Raw genomic sequence first — 20,409 nt, forward strand, 5'->3', positions numbered from 1 at the left:
ATTATTATATAAATGTAAAATTATAATTTAAATCTTAAAGATAGAATTATTAAATTATTTGATAAATAGATTTCAAAATTTATATATATTATTTCATAATAATATAATTTTTAATTTCATTAAAGGTTAAATTATCCAAAAATGTACGATATTAGAAAAGATAAAATTTTACGTAATTAATTTTTCAAATATACTTACATTAAGTTTATGTATATATATATATATATATAAGATATATATATATATATTATATCTTCTAAAAATATTTTCCTTACGTAAATATTATTCCTTACGTTAATAATCTACACAACACGTGTTGTAAATGATTAGAAATGGAAAACTTAACCTCAAACATTTAAGACTTCAAAAACCTAACTTGATGTATTCTTATTAAAGCGATCTCTACAGTCGATATTATAAAGTGTTGCTAGTTATACAAATTTATACAATTTTAATTTTAACAAATAATAATAAATATCAGTTTGCAAATCAGTTATGTTTATTAGTTTAACAATTTAAAAAATTATTTTTTAGATTGATTTTTAAATTAGATTTTTAAATAATTATTGATATTCTGAAGGAATCGTTTTAAATAAGACAGTATTCAATAATTGTCTATTTCCATGAAACTTATAAATTTTTGTATTAGAAATTATTTATCAATTGAATTCTTTTTATTTTAATTTAAAAAGTTTGATATATTTTTTAACAAAAAATTAATATTAAAAAAAATGGTTTTATATCAATTTAAAAAATAAATTTGATTTATCTTGCATAAATTATAATTACATATATATATTTATAGTATGTTACATATTTATAATTACGTATAAACTCTGCATAAACTCGATTCCTTTGACTTAAAGATACATTATACTTATTTTTAATTTATTTTAAATAAAGTTAAAACAAATTTATTTCATAATTTAAAAATACAAATATATTTTAAATTTAATTTGATAGATAATAGACATGAGTATGTCTATTATTGTAGATTTTACTTGTGCTATTTTTATAAGGTAATGACATTTCTTTGAAAAAAAAACAACTTTTATTAAAAAAGTATCAATATTTAACAAATCTGAAAATTATTTTGTTTTATATAATAAATATAATATTATTTAATTATGTTTTCAGTGATACGTAAAAAATATAATCTAACATAAAAATATAATAAAAATATTTTTAAAGAATGACTATGGAGATTAAACATGTAGATAATAATTTGCCACTTCCTCCTGAAAAAATGCCTAAATGTTGGAATGAAGAAGAAAGGATCAGTGCTTTATTTTCTCCTTTTCGAAGTAAATCGGTAAATTCACAAGATTGGATATCAAAATATAAATTTTGGCAAAATTTAATATATGAATGGTTAAAATATACCAGGAAAAGTAGTTTTTCTATTGCAGACTTAAACAGTGCCTTTAAAAGGAAAGGTTGTACGCCTCTTTGTTTAATAACTGTTGTTGAAGAACTTCTTCGGTAATATTATTCTTATAAATAATAAAAAAATAAATAAAAAAAAATTATTCTAATATTGCAATATATATATTGTAGGAATAATGAAATAATTTTAGAAACTGAATTTTTGAAAGAGCCTTGTGAATCATGGACAGCATGGTCAATTGACTTACTTGTGAAAAAACCACTTACATGGTCATTTTCAAAAGTTAAAAGTTATGTTGTTAACAACGAAATTAACAAAGAAACTAGATACATAAACTTACAAATTATTAAAGAATTTGGAGATATTTTGTTTTCTATTTTAGAAAAAAAAAAAGACAATATTCTTATATCATTTTCTGAGCTAATAAAATGTTGCAGATCTGAAATAGACCAAAATATATCAGATAATACGGTAATGTTAATCTTGATGTGGTTAAGACGTGAAAAAAAAATAGTGTTTAAAAGTAGTGAAAATGAAAATGAATTATTGATTAAAATTGCTGCACATTCATCAGATGGTGTGACTGAAATTGAGGAAGGATTATACAAGTTAATCAAACAAGAAAATGGACTTATAAAAGAAATAGAACTTATGGAAAAAGAAAAACTTAATATTATTAATGAAGCTAAGTCATATTTAATTAAAGGATTACGACAGGTAGCAAAAACATATTTAAGAAAAAAAAAAGAATTAGAAAAAACTATTGAAAATCGAATACAAACTCTTGACAACATTCAAAGTCTTATAACAAGTATCCAAACTTCTCATTCAAATAATGCTGTATTATCAGCTTACAAAACAGGATCACATGTATTAAAAAAACTTAATGAAAGTGGTTTATCAGAATCTAATGTTAAAAATATTATGGATGATCTTGCAGAAGTAAATAAATATCATAACTAGACAATTAATTATTTTATATCGAAATATTTATATTATTATAAATTACAGGCTATAGAAGATCAAAAAGATGTACAAGTTATGTTATCAGAATCTTTGATAAATGATGATTCAAATGTTGATTTAGAAGAGGAATTGGCAGAACTAATGAAATTTGATGAAAATATTTTCCCTCCTGTACCAAATACAGAGCTAAGTTTTAATGTCGATAAACTTCAAAAGGAACTTCAAAACTTAAATGTTGAAGGTAAAATATTTATATTTCATTATCAAAGAAAATATTAAGATAATATAATATTTATATTATATTATGTAACTAATATTAAAATTTTATTTTCATAGAAAATATTGAATCTAATGAATCAAGTCAATTACCAAAAAAAATTCATAATAAAAAAATATTAAAACAATGTATATAAATATAAATAAAATATGTAAAACATTGTATGCACATATTATTTTTCTATTTATGATAAGTATAACATTTATATAATATGTGATTATAATTGTGATTTTTAAAATAAAATATTATAATAAAATATTTGAATAAATATAATTAAAATATATAAAAATATTAATCTATTATTATTAAATTGAAAATGAAATTTTTGATTGATGATTGAATATAAAATATAATAAAATATATATTAAATATAATAAAATTTGAAACTCTTCCCTGAATAACAAAAAAATATTGGATAAAGTATTTATTAAATAAGACAGATGAAATACAGAATGAATTTAATATTCAGTGTATTTTTTTTATCTTATACTTGGAGATATTATTATTTAAATATGAAGTCATTACAAATAAAATGGGATATAAATAGTATCACTTTTACACACAGTATCACAAATTTTTAATATTTTTATTAATATTATTAATATTTTATTAGAACACTCTCAATTTTGAACTATAAAAATAATTTACGAATATTTTATAACTTTTCACAAAAATTATGACACGTCTTTATTCGATAATCGATTCACATTCTCGATTGGTTATGTGTTAAAAATTATATATAACAAAGAAAGCAAATATTGAGAAAAGGATAGAAATAGAATAAAAATTGAACAACTATCGCCATCTCTGAGCCATAAATAAAACTAATATAAATAAGGAAAGCAAATGAAAGAAGAAAGATAGAGATAGGATAGAGAATTGAAACAACTAGAGCCATCTCTGAGTCATAAATGAAACTAATATAAATAAGGAAAGCAAATGAAAGAAGAAAGATAGAAATAGGATAGAGAATTGAAACAACTAGAGCCATCTCTGAGTCATAAATGAAACTAATATAAATAAGGAAAGCAAATGAAAGAAGAAAGATAGAAATAGGATAGAGAATTGAAACAACTAGAGCCATCTCTAAGTCATAAATGAAACTAATATAAATAAGGAAAGCAAATGAAAGAAGAAAGATAGAAATAGGATAGAGAATTGAAACAACTAGAGCCATCTCTGAGTCATAAATGAAACTAATATAAATAAGGAAAATATATAGAAGGAAAAAGATAAAGATAGAATAAAAATTAAAAAAACTAATGTCATCTTTTGAATACAAAAAATATTTCTTAAAAGACAGGTAAATAAAAGAGTGAGAATTAAACACCAGCGCCATCTTTTGAGTATTTTTGACAATATCTTTGGAGTTCAAATTGATACTAACAGATGGCGCTAGTTGGTCAATTTTACTCTATTTTGCCCTGCCTTTTTAAAGAAATATCAGAAAGATATAAATCATAGATATTAATACCATAAATTAATTTAATATAATAATACTCATTGTAATTTATACAATTTTTAAATTTTTATTGTTAATTTATGCATCTAAAAATTTCTTATAATACTAAATATAATATAATAATTGATATATTTTTATAATATCTATCAGAAAATTTTTTTTTTAAATCACTTACTCTAATAATAGAATTTATTACTTTAATAATATAACAAAGAATATATCAATTAATTGATTGTAAAATGCTATTTGCTATTTTTTTATAGAAATATTTAAAAAATTTTTAATATTGCAAGATATGATTTTAGATAATTTATTATGCATACTCCGTTCAATTTTAAATAAATTTTTCATGGTAAAATATTTATTACATTTTCGTGATATAATCCATCTATATGATTGGAGAACTAATATTATGTGTTTTATTTAACATTCTATGAGTTTAATGTTTACCACTTGATCAATTTCACATAATGAATCGAAAAACGAACAAGCAAGTATTAATATTTGAAGATGAAATATACATTTTTGATAAAAAAAAATTGAATAATTTATACTGTGAATCGTTTTCATGAAATAATATATATATATATATATGTGGAAAAGGAATTGAAAATTTTACGTGGAGAATATAAAATACGAATTAAAAATTTGATGTGGAGAATATTTCAAATTATAAAAGATTAGATTTAATCTTCAATTCTATTTCAAACATTTAATAAATATTTGAATTATACACACTTTAATTTTATATTTCAAAAAATAGGATTATGTTTATTATTAAAAAAGAAAAAGAATATTTTAATTTACTTTAACTTTCATTTATGAAATAAAATAGTTTGATAACAAATTGAAAATAAAAATTTTTAATTCCATTTTTGTAAAGATTAGTTACTTGTTGTCTCTTAATTGCCTATAAAATTTGCTTATTTTTTATATATAGGTACAAGTACTTGCGTATAATTATAAATAACGTTTGTAAATTACTATAAAATTCGTTTGATAATAAAATAAATAGTCACGATAATTTTTTTTATAATCATAAATATAAAAATATATTACAAGATAAAACAATGATCATAACAAATCGTGGGAAGTTTAAAAATTACCTTTCATTAGTCTAAAAGAGTTATTCTGTTGATTATTACAGTCTTCCTGTTTCATTTGCCAGAAAATAACAATATTTAACAATTATGAACGAAAATGCATACTATTATTTCATACATATCATGGTATCTTGAAAGTGAGGATGCTTTATGATTACTGTTGGTTGTAAAATTGTTTTATTTCAATACATTTACGTATAAAGAATTAAAAAAAATATATATATATATATATATATATATATTTTCATGATTATAGATTAATATATTTTTATATTTGTAATTTATATGTGTATTATATTTGTAATTTATTTAGGGTGATAAAAGCATGTAATAATCATTTATAACGTAATATTGCTTTCATTCATATTTCGTTATTGTTTGTAAAACAATTTTATATCACCAATATTAATTTACTTTTATTATACTATATATTTACAATTTCAAATATATAAAAATTTAAAAAGTTAAAGTTACAACTTTATAAACTTTCGTTAAAGCAATAAAGAATAAAATTAATAACTTTTGAAGAATTTTTTTTTTAATTGAATTAATATAAAATAGATGCGAATCTTGTTGAATTCATTTTAAAAGAAAACAAAGAACAATTAAAATTTTTACAGAAATCAAATTTGTTAATTTAGTTTTTAGAAAATTAAAAATTCTAAATTCTTTTTCGTTAATTTTTAAATAATTTTTATGCATTTATTAACACATGATATATTAATCTATATTTATATGAAAATCTATGTTTTATAAAATTTATTTATCTATGATACGTGTAAAATATTAATCTGCATTTAAATTAAATTTTTAATTAAATTTAAAAAATTAAATTTAAATTATACATATAATATATTATAAATGATATAAAATTTAAAAAATTATTCAAATATTTTTTTTAAAAATTTATTTATAAAAAATTATATGTTTTCCATGTCTAAATATCTCATTTCAGATTTTCATGATAAATTCATTTTCTTTTTTCGTTCATATATTATATAATTCATAATTAAAGAGAAGTAAAATGACTTCTAAGAAATGAAAATTATTCGTACGTATTTTCCACTAGTATTAAAGTATATGAACTTACTATATACTTTATATACAGAGATTTTCTAAAAATCATTAAAAACACATTATAACTTTACTACTAGGAAAAACTTATCTCTATCAAAAAGACATTATATACATAATAGGAATTAAAAAAAGTTCATTTTCATGTTAATTATAACTAATAAACATATCTTTAAAACGTTTAAAAATACTTAAATATAATAATAATAATTAATAATAATAATTATAAATTTTATAAAATTTTCTCTCTTAATTCTTTTAAATTTTCTTTTTAATTTTTTTTCATACACATATTTCATTACTGAAAATAAATGAATAAATCTATGATATCGAGATTTATGAAATGTATAATTAAAGCAAATTAAATTGTTATTATCGAATATTAAATTGAATTTAATCATTCAAATGAAGATCAAATAATGGTTCTGCTTAATGCCATCATAATTTTTTTACAATTTAACTAAAATTAAATTTATACATATTCCGTTGATTCCAATTATCTATTCTATAACGCTCAATTCGATCTGTTGACTTGATTTGAGATATATTTTTAATTAACTCCAATTAATTTTCGTTCCTTAGAAATTTAAATTTCGCTAAAAATAAAAAAAATAAGGGGAAAAAAATGCGAAAAATAGAAGAACAAATAATTTAAAATTAGATCAAAATGCTAATTTAAATTACCAAAGTAAAAATTAAATTAAATTTAAGAATATCGAATTTCTCAAATTTATTAAGAAAAGATGACTTGATATTATATTTTCTTGGTTTCAAAAATGTCATGTTTATAAGATTTAATACAATACGTAAATATTATAAATATAAAATATAGAATAATATATCACATATTTTATTCTATGTCTTTTGTTGAAAATAGAATTATCTTATGTCTTGAAAACTTTTTAAGATCGATGTTTTTTTAATACTAAATATATTTTTGCTACGATTCAATAAAAACATTTTCTGTTCTTTTTTGGAATAAAGATCAAATATAATGTAATCAATATAACAATCGATCATTTAGTAGCAAAAATAATATTAATGAATATCTAATTAATCATTGTATAATTAGCTATGAGAAAAATCATAAGAATATAGATATTACGAGTTATATGGATTACAACAACTGAACGGTCAAAAAATTTATCATTTTTTAAATCGTAAAAGCTTCAAACAAAGCTTTTAAACAATTTTTTAAAAAATTATTTTATGTTCACTAACACGCATACGAGGATTTTCACATAAAAGTTTCTATTTTTGTGCAGAATGAATTCCTCGAAAAGAGACTGAGTTCGATGATACGTATCGTTAATCAAACGAAAGTCCATGGATAAAATTGTTCGGTGTCATACAAAGGGAAATGGTCATCGTTAATTCAATAGAAAACGATTTGACTGACGGAACTGTATTTACATGAAGTATAGGTTGTAGTCGAGTCCTGGAAGAGATGACCTCTTTCGAATCAATACGTTCTTAGAAGGAATAGAAGGAATTCCTTGATACACTTTGTCGAATCAAATATTTATGCGACGTTCAATGTTGTGTTCGTCTGTTGCCTTTTTCCTAGATAAGACTTATAGTAGCCCATTTTGACGTGATGATGTCCGTTTTCAATGAACATTCATTATACAGTTTCTTGAAATCGTGAAAACGTAGCTTTCTAATTCTAGTCTAATTAGTAGATACAGAGAAAATATAAAGAATAATTTAATAAGTTTTATTTTTGTTAAAGAATTAATAATTTATCAAATTATCAAAGTTATTCATATATATATATATATATATAAAGTATTATTTATCTATATATATACATATTTCATTAAAAGTATAACGATAAAGGATGTAATTAGTTAAATTAATTGAAATAAACATAACAATAAAGATAACAATGAAAAGAATTTCATTGTACCATTAATAGTAAAGAAAATGCCATATTCAAATGTTATCAAGAATTGAAATATGTGTATTCAGCGTAGTTAGGGAAGGGGAAACTATCATCGGAAATTGATGGAATAGGGACATTCTTCCTTTAGCTCTCGAAGTAGACGAATCCTTATACAACTAACAGATACATATTTATTTATAAGACGCATGGAGACTGAAATGATCGATCTTCAAAGTATATTTGATACTGCTCTTAATGACTTAACGGAATCGATATTCATATCTACTTATGTAAAAAGAGTTTCATATTCACGGATGTATGTGTATGTACATTGCGTGCGAGCAGCGAATTTTTTTAGATAATGTTCGACTTCCTTTCAGGAAACGAAATTACTACTAGTAGGTTATACATAATCCACTCGATGGATTCACGTATAAACTTTCACAATAACTAAAATCATTTCAAATGTATTGACCATACCTGTAATGTAAAGAATATATGTGAATTTTTGTATTATGTTAGGAATTGTTAGGAGTTATTCTAATTGTTTGTTATTTTTTTCTTAAATTAAACATTGTACTTTTCACATTGAAACAAATGAGAAAGAGATATCTTTTTTTGAAAATAATAATTTTGAATTTTTTTAGAAATTTCTTGTTTCGACAATTTTAATTAATTATTTAATCAAATAGTTATTATATATAATAGTTTAAATTTCCAATTTTATCTTCAATTTTATTCTTCATATTTTATAAAAATTTTAGATGAATTGCAATATTATTTCTTTTTTAAATTTCTACTAAATTTTTACATATTTTTACATTTATACATAGAATTATAATTGATTATTAAATTAAATTGGTCTCACGAAAGTATCTGTTACCGTATACCATTGTTCTTTCTTTCTACTTCACGTATTTTTACTTCACGTATATTAATATAGTATTTCTCGAACGACTGAACCGACGTATGAACTTTTCACACTTTGACTAATGATTGACGTTCAATAAAAACAGCTGAAGAAGCTGAACCATGTTGCTTAAAATATAGAATATTGACAGTAAAATAAAAAGTATTCGGAAAAAATTTTCAACTTTATTTAAAAATTAAAAGAAAATTGCATAATATGTGTTTATTTCTATTATATATTACTTTCAATCTCAATAAATAACTATATAAATATCTCTTTACTAATCTCAATAAATAATTCTAACCCTTTTTATTATTTTTTGCTTCGATCTTTTTAATGAATCTCTTCAAAATCTATCTTTCTATTTTTCTTTCTAATTTTTGTGGTTTCTTTTCCATAAAACGAATCACATTATCAACGTATAATAATTTCGATTCCCAGACAAAGTTTCATCTTTAACTTTTAATTTCTCCATTTAATCTTTACCTGTCATTAAAAAAAAAAAAACACTCATTACTTCAATATATATATTTCCGGAACGATCTATAACGATAGATAACGATTCAGAATCTAAATTTATTCTTCCTCTCTGTTCCTCAACTTCTCACGAGTCTCACGTTTGACAAAATTAGCTCGACAGTCGTGCGATCAATCCCCAAGATGTTCCTTCGGCACACGAGAAAAGAGGGGGAACCTGTACGTCGAGCTCGAATCGAATATTCGTTCGCTCACGTCGACAAGAATAAATACATTTCCGATATTCCTGGCTGGCCAAGATTTTATTAAGAACCTCCACGGTAATAACCGGTTGATGAAAACTTCGAGAAAATTCTTCGTCGAGATGTCAAGATTAATAACGGCCGATATATATCCAGATTTCCAAGGGAAGTTTTCCCGCCGTGTTGGAACAATAGATGGCGGGGTGTCGAGCGAGAAGAAGAACGGTGTGCCAGCACCGAGGAGGGGAAGCCTGCAACCAAGTCGGAGAAGCCACTCGGGAAGTAATTTGCTCAATGCTTACAGGGCGAACAGGGGAGACCATGTAAGTAGAAGTAGTCAGGATACGTTCATAGATGAAGAAAAAGAAGGAAACAGTGGCGGCGAAGGGGGATAGAAAGATTGGAGCGGAGATAGAAAATGGCGGAAAGAGATGGAGTCGAGAAAGGGGAGTGGGAGAGACAAAGAGGGTGGTATATTGCGTAGACGCGAGAACGGAGGGAAGGGAAATCGGTAGCTGCTCTTGGAAGAAGAATGCAAAATGGCTTTATAGAACGTTCCAATAAAAAACCACTCCCACGTCCCTTCTTGCCCTCTCTGTGTAACGCCTTCATTTCCAAAGTAAATGAGGACGTTGAACGCGCTGCTGCGAAAACATAAACAGCCCGGTGTGATAAAAGGAAAACGAATCGACGACGGGCGGGAAAGATTCGTGCGACACGCGAAGGAGGCTAAAAAAGCTCGTCTTCTATCTTTGCACTTTGTTGGCTCCTAGCTCATCCAGAGAGAGAGAGAGAGAGAATGGCATGACGATAGGTAGAGAGTGCTCTGACTTCAAACAGTTTTCTGCTTTTGTATCGGTTCGTGTTTCTTTTTCATTGAATCTTTTTTATTGGACGAAACGCGACTTGAGAATAGAACGGTGTCAAAAGTCAAAGCATCGTCATGCTGATACGAAAACGTTGATAACGCTTAATCGATCTTGCAATAAAACTCTTTTTTTTTTTATTTTACTAATCTATTATAATTTGGCGTCTCTATCTATGTATATCTTCTTTTTACAATTAATATCAACAGTATTATTCATATTACTTTTAGCTTTTACTGCAATTTTAGATAATCCTAATATTGTTTTTTTACAAGTTTTTCATATTTTTTGCATATATGTAATACATTTGCATAAAGTTTTATCGAACATATATATTCAATATAGATAATATATATAGATAATATAGATAAAAAATAAGTTCAAGTACTTCGAAAAATTTCTTTTAAAGAAATTTCTACGATTGTTTAGATGTCTCATTTTAATTGAAACAACGATACGTATTAGCAGATTGAATAAAAGCGATAAAATGAATAAAAATAAGAATGCGAAACATTAAAGAAATATTGAGAAAACAAACAAAGAGAACAAAATAATATAAATAAATAAAGTTTATATATTATGATAGTTTAACGTTTAAAAATATTCATTTGGAAAATTATTTTACGAGATAAAAGGGAAAAAATGGGGGATAAAATAGTAGAGAAAAGAATTGTTTTCCGTTTTCGTTAATATTTTTATCACGTGTCATATTGTCGTGCATAACTCTTTTCCTTCTCTCTCTTTCTTTCTTTCCCTTTTTACTGAATATTAACCGTAAAAGTTTCAACCGGAAGTTCAGCGCAGGTTTCACGTCAGCCCAACGGTAGCTAGGCATGCGTTGACATCCCGGTAGAACAGAATAATCTCATTACGCGCGGTTGAAACTTCAGTCCTGGAATAATAAGGGGATATAAATGCAAATGAAAATTATGAAAATGAGCGATTAACCATCCATTCCAGATACAAAACTGCCGAACCGGCTTGAAACTTACGATCGACTTGCTCCTCTCCTCCTCCCTTCCCTTGTTCTGAATAACGTTATCCATGTAACGACGTACTTTCGACGCGCGAATTTGCCACTGTGGAATGATGATCATCCAAGTGGATTTTAATTTATGAAAATATCAATTGATGGCACGCCTTACTTTCAAATTTGATTCAATGGTTACGCATACTTTGGAATTTTTGTCTTTGATCCCGATACAAAAATATCTATCTGGTAAATTTATTAATCGATATAATATAATAAAGAAAGATGTTTTCTGTATTTGATATAGGGACATTTGAAAAATAAATAGAGATTTATGTATAAAATGATAATTCTAGAAAGATAATTGTGAAAATGTAAAAAAATGATATGCAATATATAAAATGTATGCAATATTTAAAATTTTTAGCTGAGATTCTTTATATACACAAACTATATCTATAACTATATCTATACCTATATATAATTTTACTATATGAGTAATTAATTAAATTACTCATTAAACTCATAAATTAACTTTTCATTCAAAATTATAATATGATTTATTGAATTGTTTATAAAAAATCTAACAGACTCTAAAATTTCTTAATATATTATTTTTTAATATTTATATCATTTATATTTTTAACATTATACTACTTTTAATCTATATATATTTATATTTTCCATTATTTTATTTTTTCACTTGAGATTCTTTATCATTTAATGATATTAACATTTCATATTACATTAGGCTTCGTGTTATAATGTATCTATATACATTGTTCAATGATATATATAATATCAATGATATATTCATATATATAAAGAATGTATCTACATATATAAAAAGAAAAGTCGTTAAAAGAATGAAACAAAGACTCATTGTGTATGTGAAAAATAGTAGCAACAAGTGTACGAGTTTCAGTCTTCTAAAAATAATAAATGCATGAACTTCATTGGTTCAATTAATTCAATAATGTCAGTGCTGCATCGATGCAAACGATCATTTTGAACATCTATTATGTAAGATCGATTTTTATTCTTTTATTTATTGTATAAAAAGTTATTGAAATCTTTTAGATACGTTTTTTTTAGAAACAAAAAAGAATAATAAAATAAGAATAAAAACATAATATAATATACTAACTTTTTGCAATAAATTTTCTAACTAATTTCTAATCTAAATATATCTATCAATAATAATAATATTTTTTATTCTCAAATATTCTTTACTCTTTGGATAAAATTCTATTACTCTGACAATATCATTTTCACGTTTCTTACGTAAACCATTATTACTTATTGCATTTCACTTCCATAAATCTAAACCATGTTATACAATAACTCGGCCCGAATAAAACATTTGTCGTCTCGTTGCTTTTCCACCAGGAATCGTTTACTGTCTAAAAGTGTGCCGAATGTTTTCATTGCGTCCATCTTATAAAAGTTAAGACTCGTCAGTGCTAGTTGGGTGGCGATTACTGTCAGTCACCGGAGCACAATCAGAGACACGCGTATCACAGACATAGAACCGCGGAAAACCATCGTGCCGGAGAGGTTCTGTCAAGTGTTCGACAAATACCCGACATGTTTGTCGTCATCTTACGGTAAAATTTGATTACTTATCCCCCGTTGTTTGTTATCTGAATTGACATAAATCTCCCTGTAACGCTTATCTTCTTTCGTTTGCAACGCCAACTTATGAAAAATTTTCACTTTTACCGCGGTTTTCCTTATTATCTTCTTTTTCTTAGTGTTCGTATTACGATTATAATTTTTTGTTGATTGTTTTAATGGAATAAGTATTCTATGTAACATAAAAAAATTCCATTCAATTGTTTTTGTTATTAAAAGAAGAGATGTAATTATAATTCTGATCTAATTTTATTTTAATTTTTATTTGAAATTCAATTATAATCAAACACGATATTCGATTTATAATTGCTCATGAATCTAATGAGGAAATTCAAATTTCTAATTCGAAAATTGATTTTAACAAAAGTTTTTATGTATGTAGTGCATAATGAGTTATATGTGAATAATTTATTTATCGATGAAAAATCTTTTTAAAGCAATAAAATCAAAGTTTTAATACTTTTTTTAATTTTTCCAATATAATTTTGAATGGCAATTTCAAAAAAGTATTAACAGAGATCTTAATTTTGTATTGTGCTTTTTTTTTTATCAAAACTAATTTGTCATTGATACTAATACTAAAATAAAATATTAAATATTAAAATTATTAAAAAAATTAGAAATTATTCCATATCTATTTCTCATTTTTATTTATTATATAGAAATTATTATTTGAGAATGTTCTGAATAAGCGATAATAATACAAGTTATAAAAATAATATCTGCATAATATTTTAGCAATGTCATTCTATTGCATTTATAAATCTCGAATTTTTACAACGAAAATTTATATAGATAAAAATTATCTGTGTATCTTTTTTCTTCTCGCAAAGAATACTTTGGCTTATATTTAGATAAGAATGAGAAGAACAAGATAGTACACTTAGCGGATAATAGTCTGGATCGTATATTTTCTTATAAAAATAATTGTTCGAATATTCACATGTCAAAAATGATTATTTATATTTTATCAAATTACACAATTATTAAATTAAAAATATCATATTTATTTTATAAAAAATATAATTGATTATCAGTATTATTCAATTTTTTTGTATTTAGATAATAATAATATGTATATCTATGTATTCAGAATTATGATATAACACAAAATGAATAAATTTTTTTTTTTAAATTTATGTTATTATAATTATCTCTTATTATATATTTATCTCTTATTGTTTAAATTATATGAAGGTTGAAAAGTTAGAATTTTTTGGTGGCATATGTGTTTTAACGGAAATATAAATAATCATATATCGAACAGGCATGAATAAATTTTCACTTCTAAATCTGTAATTCAGTTTCTTCCAGTTGAAAATTTTCATCTGTTGGCATCCTTCATTTCCATCACTTTCCAATCAAAATAATTAAAGAAAATAGCTAATTTTATAGCTAACAATTTAAAATATAAAAAAATACATATTTATTGTACTTGGTCAAAAATGATAGTACTAAATAAATATGAATAGATATTAATTTGATATTAGTATGATAAAGAAAATATAAATTAGTAAATATGGATACAAATTTTATTATAATATCAAATTAAATATAACATTTTATTAAGATATATCGAAAGATTTTTTATTAAGAATATATGTTTTTATTAAGAATGTATTAAGAATAAATGATAGTGCAAGCGAACAAAAGATAATTCCATGTAAAAAAATAAATCGAAAATAAAGAATAAAATTTCATCATTTTTTTATTTTCGAAATCATTTTTAAAAATTAGATTTTAATTACAATGTAATTAATTATTTTTCGATACAAAATGAATTATAGTAAATCAAATAATATAGTATATCAAATAATACAAAATAATTATTTTTCTTTTAGAAATGAATAAATAAAAATTTAATAACATATATTTCGTGTCAATAATAAAAAGATGACTCATATTAATCTTAAAATTTCAATAAAATTCCATATTATCTATTACATTTCTTTATCATTGATATAATATATCATTATATTATGATATTTATTACTAAAAATAATATATAAAATAATTTTTGATTATGACTTATAAATTAAATAAACAAAATTATATAACTATAAATATTATATATCATATATAATGGATATTACACATTTATATTTTTTTTAATTATAATAAGTTTTGTGATAATTTATAATTAATTTTTTAGTATTACATTCGGATTTCACAATCATTTTTTGCACTATCATATTTCTTAAATTGCCATTTCATCATTAATATTTGCGAAAAAAGTCTAATGAAAAAATGTCTAAGAATAAAAATAAATATCTTGATTGATAAAAAGAAAAAGAATAAATTTAATTATGAAAAAAAAAAATAATAAAAGAATGATTAAATACGAAGATTTATAAGTTTTATTTCAAATCCTATTTCAAAAATTAATTGTAAAACAAAGATGCAAGTCATATATGCAATATATGAAAAGATTTTTCTTTATAACAAGTAAATATCTTCTTAACTAATCTCTTTAAACTCATAAACTTTCAAATCAAATATTTAATTTCTGTTATTCTTTTTCGTGTTATCAAAATGAACATTTTTATAGAAACATAAAATTACCTGAAAATAATAGTGATTTTACAAAACTCATAATAAAAATATTTTTAACCATTGTCCTTTCTGTTTTCAAAATTATTATTTTTCACTATAGAATTCACAATATTACTAGAATCGATGTTTATTAGTATTTGACCATGAAATATTTATATCTGTAAAAAATATAGAAATATACTTTATATATAAATTCATATTCAAACAAACTTACTATATACATATTATTTAAGATAATGAATATGATAATAAATTTGAACTATAATTAAGATAATTATTTATTAAATGATAATTATAATGAAACGATAAAAATATTTTTATTTCAAATTGTAGTGTATACAGATGTATACAGATGTATATATAGATATATGATTGATATATATATGTCATTCCTATTATATAAATTGATGGTAATATTGTGATATCCGTTTTAATAGACACGTAACCGTTGAACGAGTCAGTTTGTTCTTCAAATACGAGAAGCATGAAACGCAACGTTACGAAACTATTTTTTATTTTGTGCATTTTATGCATCGTGAATCAATCACAGTGTTACAAGATCTTAGCCATTGTTTATACACCATCTTATAGTCATCAAATTCCATATCAACCGTTATGGCTCGAATTGCACGCACGTGGCCACGAAATTGTGTTGATTACTACGAATCCCATACAGAATATCAACTCGCCGAATTTCACTCAAATTGATATAAGTTCAAATTACAATGCTTTAAGGGCCATAGATTTTGTCAAGTTACGATTCGAAAAAGTTGATTGGATAGAAACACTAGAAGAATATTTATTTTCTTTGTGTTCTTCTTTCGAGATTCAAGTATTTAATTCCACTGAAGTGAAAAAGCTGTATGCACCGGATAGCAATGCAAAATTCGATGTCGTCTTGACGGAGTTCCTCTACATACCGGCTATATATGCCTTTGCCTACAGATTTAACGCTTCGTTAATAGGTATTTATTCAATATATTTTATTTATTTAATATTTTTTACAATTGTGAACGGTTTGAAAGTTAAGAACAATAATCACGTCTTACATGATCGTAGGATTAAGTTCGTTAGGATTGATTAGTATAAATGATTTTGTACTTGGAGGAGCAGTGCTTCCTTCTCATGAATATTTCTGGGAAAATGAAGGAAATACAGGCATAAATTTACCGTTTTATAAGAGGTTGCGCAATTTTGTGAAAACATGGCGTTTGCTGTTACATATAAATTTCAATATATTCCCTAACGAGCAAAAATTGGCAGAGCAATATCTTGGACCTTTGCCACCTTTGATAGACATTATGAAGAATGTTAGCATGATTTTTATTAATGAGGCCGATGTCTTAACACCAGGACGACCAATACTTCCAAATATAGTTAGATTCAGTTCTTTTCACGTATCTGAAAATCCAGATCCTTTGCCGAAGGTACATTTTATTTGATAGAAATTTGATTATTATTGTATATTTGAAAAATTAAAAATATAAAATTAAAAATATTTGAAAAATTTATAAGAAATTTATTGCATAATTTATAAATGAAATAAATTTTAAAATTGCAATTAGCATAATTTATATAGAAATATATAGAAGATCGTAAATGCTTATACAAGAAAATTTATGATACAAATAGGATTAAAGAGATTCTATATGGCTCTCTGAAATAAGACGAAAATCAAGAATAACGAGGAAAGAAATCGCTTGGGAAGTTAATTAATTTTACTTACATTTGAAAAATTTTCAAACTTGATTCGAAAACAAAATTTCAAAAATTATTTATTATTCTATGTTATAAAGCCTAAAATCTTATTTGTACCATAAATTATTATATATGTATACATACAGAATTACAAAAAAGAATTATTGAAAAATTGTTTTCATTGATCGAAAATTTAGATTTTTATACAAATGTGTATAGTTTTTTTATTTGAATTATTTTTATTGCAGAATTTACAAAAATTTTTAGACAATGCAAAAGACGGCTTCATCTATTTTAGTCTCGGTAGCAATGCAAGAAGTTCTACTATACCGAAAGAAATTAAACATATATTTTGTAATGTTTTTGCAAAATTACCGTATAAAGTTATATGGAAGTACGAAGAAGAATTACCTGAGAAACCAAAAAATGTTTACATCGGAAAATGGTTGCCTCAACAAAGTATTCTTGGTATAATTTTTATTTAGTACAAAATATTTATTCCTTAAATATTATTTCTATACAGAAAATATTTATTTCTTTCTGTTCTTTCACAGCTCATTCAAAAATTAAGTTATTTATTTATCAAGGAGGTCTACAAAGTAGTGAAGAAACTATTCGTTTCGCAGTACCAGTTCTTGGTTTTCCAATATTGGCAGATCAAGATTACCAAGTAAGAAGAATGGAAGCTCTTGGCATTGGAAAATATTTAGAAATTACGACACTTACGGAAGATCAACTTGAAAATGCTATTTATGAAATAATAAATAATAAAAAGTAAGTACATATTAACATCAAGTTATAAATTATAAAATTTAGCTTAAAAATTAAATTTTTTATTATTTAAAAATTTAAATTTTAGATTAAAAATTAAGAAATTAAGAATTAATTTTTACATTATATAATATTATATTGTCCAATTTTAGATATTAATAACGAAAAATTTTTGATGATGGTTTTCTTTTCAAATTCTATTTGAAGAAATATTATTTATCTAATCTTTCTTTTTTATCTAATCTATTTATCTAATCTTTCTTTTCAATTATCCTATCATAGAAATATTACAAACAACATTTTTAAATTTTTTATTAATTCATTCAAAAAGTAAATTATTAACATTATATTAAACAAATTAACTTTTTTTGCGAATTTAAATTAATTAACTTTTTACGTTAAATTAAATTAATTAACTTTTAACTTTTAAACGAATGCGGCATCAAAGTTATAATTAAATAAGATTAAATTAAGTTAAATTAAATAATGATATCCAGTTACTAATAATTAAATTTTTACAAAATACATATTCTTCTTTAATTTTAATATTCAAGTCTTTAATTTATAATCTCATTTCATCTTTGATCTGCAGAGATTTAAAGTAATTGTCCGGTTAAAAGATTAAAGAAAAAACTTTAAATTAATTAAAATTATAAAAAAATTTTGAATATTTTTTTAGATATAAATATAATAAATATAATTTATAAATTATAATTTTGATGATATTTTTATATTTTCTTTTTAGATATAAAGAAAGAATACTTACTGTTCGTGATCAAATTAAGGATACACCTTATGATACCGTGAAACATCTCGCTTGGTGCACGGAATATGTTGTACGAACAAAAGGCGCCCCACATCTTCGCTCTACATTAGCTTTAGAACCTTGGTATCAACGTTTTGACATGGACATTATAGTATTCTTGGCGATAGTGACATTTATTATTGTTTTAAGTGTGTTTAATATAATTGTTAAGCTTTTTGTGTATCTTTATAAGATGCTACAAATTTCTACGGATCAAAAACAAAAGATAACTTAAAATCAATATTATGTTCACAATACCAAATTAGTGTTAATATCAAAGAACAAATAATTCTATAAATAAAAAGTGTTAAAATTATCATATCATTAGTCGTTTATATCGAATTATTGAAATTATGATGTCCTCGATAATAATAATGCTTTTTATTTAATAATTATTGTTATTGTGACAAGCCTTTGTGCATCATGCAAAAATTACAACACTACGATATAATATTACTATTAGCAAATAAGTAAGTTAATATTTTGCTACTTATAATTTGACAAATAAATCATAACTGACATTTTTATTATATTATATTTTATGTTTGTTTCAATATTTAAATTAGAATTGATCTTTTGATAGGATTTTTTTCTGAATGAATAATGATGAATACTGCTCATCTTTTAATTTAGATAAATTTATTACGAAAGGCTTTTATGCAATTTGCTCAATGATTACATAATGGATAAATGACGTTTCAAATGATTTCTTTGTCTATCCGTAGCATTTATATCTATATTTAAATTTAGGTCACGAATGTAATTTATAATTCTTGAATAATGTGAATTGCAAGAATTTTTGAAAAAAATAAGTTATGAAATTATGTTTAAGAAATTAATAGAAAGATTTTATCAATGTATAAGCATAATAGACAATGATAAATGTAAAAAACAATTTATTTTGTAATGCATATGTAAATTTATGTACTTTTTGAACTTACATAATCATAATGGATATATAATTCATCTTTTCAAAGATTTTTTCAAAGAATTATATTATTATCTTCTAATCCTTGATTCTATTAAATTGCGTTCATTTTATGTTAGAAGATATTTTCCAAAAAAATTCTCATTTTTATTGAAGATTTTATTTTTTTTCTTTTTTACATATTACTAATATATATTATTAAATTTTAAAAAGTCAAAGAAGATTAAAGATTTTTCTTTGAAAGAATTAAGAATTAAGAAAATCATTATATTAATGATATGTAGAAATCCATAAAATAATGACCTGCATTTTTTTATACGAAATTGAAAAAATCCCCAGCGATTAGGGCAGTTAATTCTTTTTATATGAAGAAAGTTAGATCGATGAATGGTGCATTGAG

At 23.3% G+C, this 20,409-nt stretch overlaps 3 protein-coding genes and 1 long non-coding RNA gene across 5 annotated transcripts in view; 2 read left to right on the top strand and 2 right to left on the bottom strand.

The window, feature by feature from the left end:
- Nucleotides 1-857, bottom strand: part of LOC100871006 (protein LLP homolog) — a 1,746-nt gene extending 889 nt beyond the window's left edge. The window contains exon 1 of the mRNA XM_086914758.1: nt 199-857. The gene's annotated coding sequence lies outside the window, so the exon portion shown is untranslated. The remainder of the gene's footprint in view (nt 1-198) is intronic.
- On the top strand, nt 382-2,919 carry LOC100870887 (charged multivesicular body protein 7). Its single transcript, XM_012493323.3, has 5 exons — nt 382-1,019; nt 1,138-1,482; nt 1,558-2,329; nt 2,399-2,594; nt 2,690-2,919. The coding sequence occupies exons 2-5, from the start codon at nt 1,193-1,195 to the stop codon at nt 2,764-2,766; spliced, it is 1,335 nt and encodes a 444-aa protein (XP_012348777.3). The 5' UTR covers nt 382-1,019; nt 1,138-1,192; the 3' UTR covers nt 2,767-2,919.
- An 8,284-nt stretch (nt 2,920-11,203) lies between these two features.
- On the bottom strand, nt 11,204-13,215 carry LOC147656507 (uncharacterized). The gene is made up of 2 exons (XR_015294292.1): nt 11,642-13,215; nt 11,204-11,541 (listed from the first exon to the last, which is right to left on the bottom strand). It is a non-coding gene; the product is annotated as an uncharacterized LOC147656507 (long non-coding RNA).
- On the top strand, nt 13,079-20,059 carry LOC100870046 (UDP-glycosyltransferase UGT5). Of its 2 annotated transcripts, none has more exons than XM_003698385.4 (6): nt 13,079-13,226; nt 16,245-16,772; nt 16,867-17,234; nt 17,754-17,973; nt 18,060-18,279; nt 19,022-20,059. In XM_003698385.4, exons 2-6 carry the CDS (start codon nt 16,292-16,294, stop codon nt 19,314-19,316), a joined length of 1,584 nt encoding a protein of 527 aa, XP_003698433.1. In that variant the 5' UTR covers nt 13,079-13,226; nt 16,245-16,291; the 3' UTR covers nt 19,317-20,059. The 2 variants fall into 2 exon arrangements, with proteins under 2 accessions (XP_003698433.1, XP_086770885.1); XM_086914759.1 differs by having other exon boundaries at nt 13,096-13,226; nt 16,543-16,772.
- The last annotated feature ends 350 nt before the right edge of the window (nt 20,060-20,409 follow it).

The sequence above is a fragment of the Apis florea genome, unplaced genomic scaffold, assembly GCF_048593485.1.
Source record: "Apis florea isolate Af1SG1 unplaced genomic scaffold, ASM4859348v1 contig_3733_pilon, whole genome shotgun sequence".
NCBI lineage: Eukaryota > Metazoa > Arthropoda > Insecta > Hymenoptera > Apidae > Apis > Apis florea.

Excerpts from the sequence above, each read along its gene's own strand:
- LOC100870887 (XM_012493323.3), top strand. The coding sequence starts at position 1,193 with ATGACTATGGAGATTAAACATGTAGATAATAATTTGCCACTTCCTCCT. Across the intron at positions 2,330-2,398 it reads TTATGGATGATCTTGCAGAA|GCTATAGAAGATCAAAAAGA; the intron begins GTAAATAAATAT and ends TATAAATTACAG. Across the intron at positions 2,595-2,689 it reads TCAAAACTTAAATGTTGAAG|AAAATATTGAATCTAATGAA; the intron begins GTAAAATATTTA and ends TTATTTTCATAG.
- LOC100870046 (XM_003698385.4), top strand. The coding sequence starts at position 16,292 with ATGAAACGCAACGTTACGAAACTATTTTTTATTTTGTGCATTTTATGC. Across the intron at positions 17,235-17,753 it reads ATCCAGATCCTTTGCCGAAG|AATTTACAAAAATTTTTAGA; the intron begins GTACATTTTATT and ends TTTTTATTGCAG. Across the intron at positions 18,280-19,021 it reads GAAATAATAAATAATAAAAA|ATATAAAGAAAGAATACTTA; the intron begins GTAAGTACATAT and ends TTTTCTTTTTAG.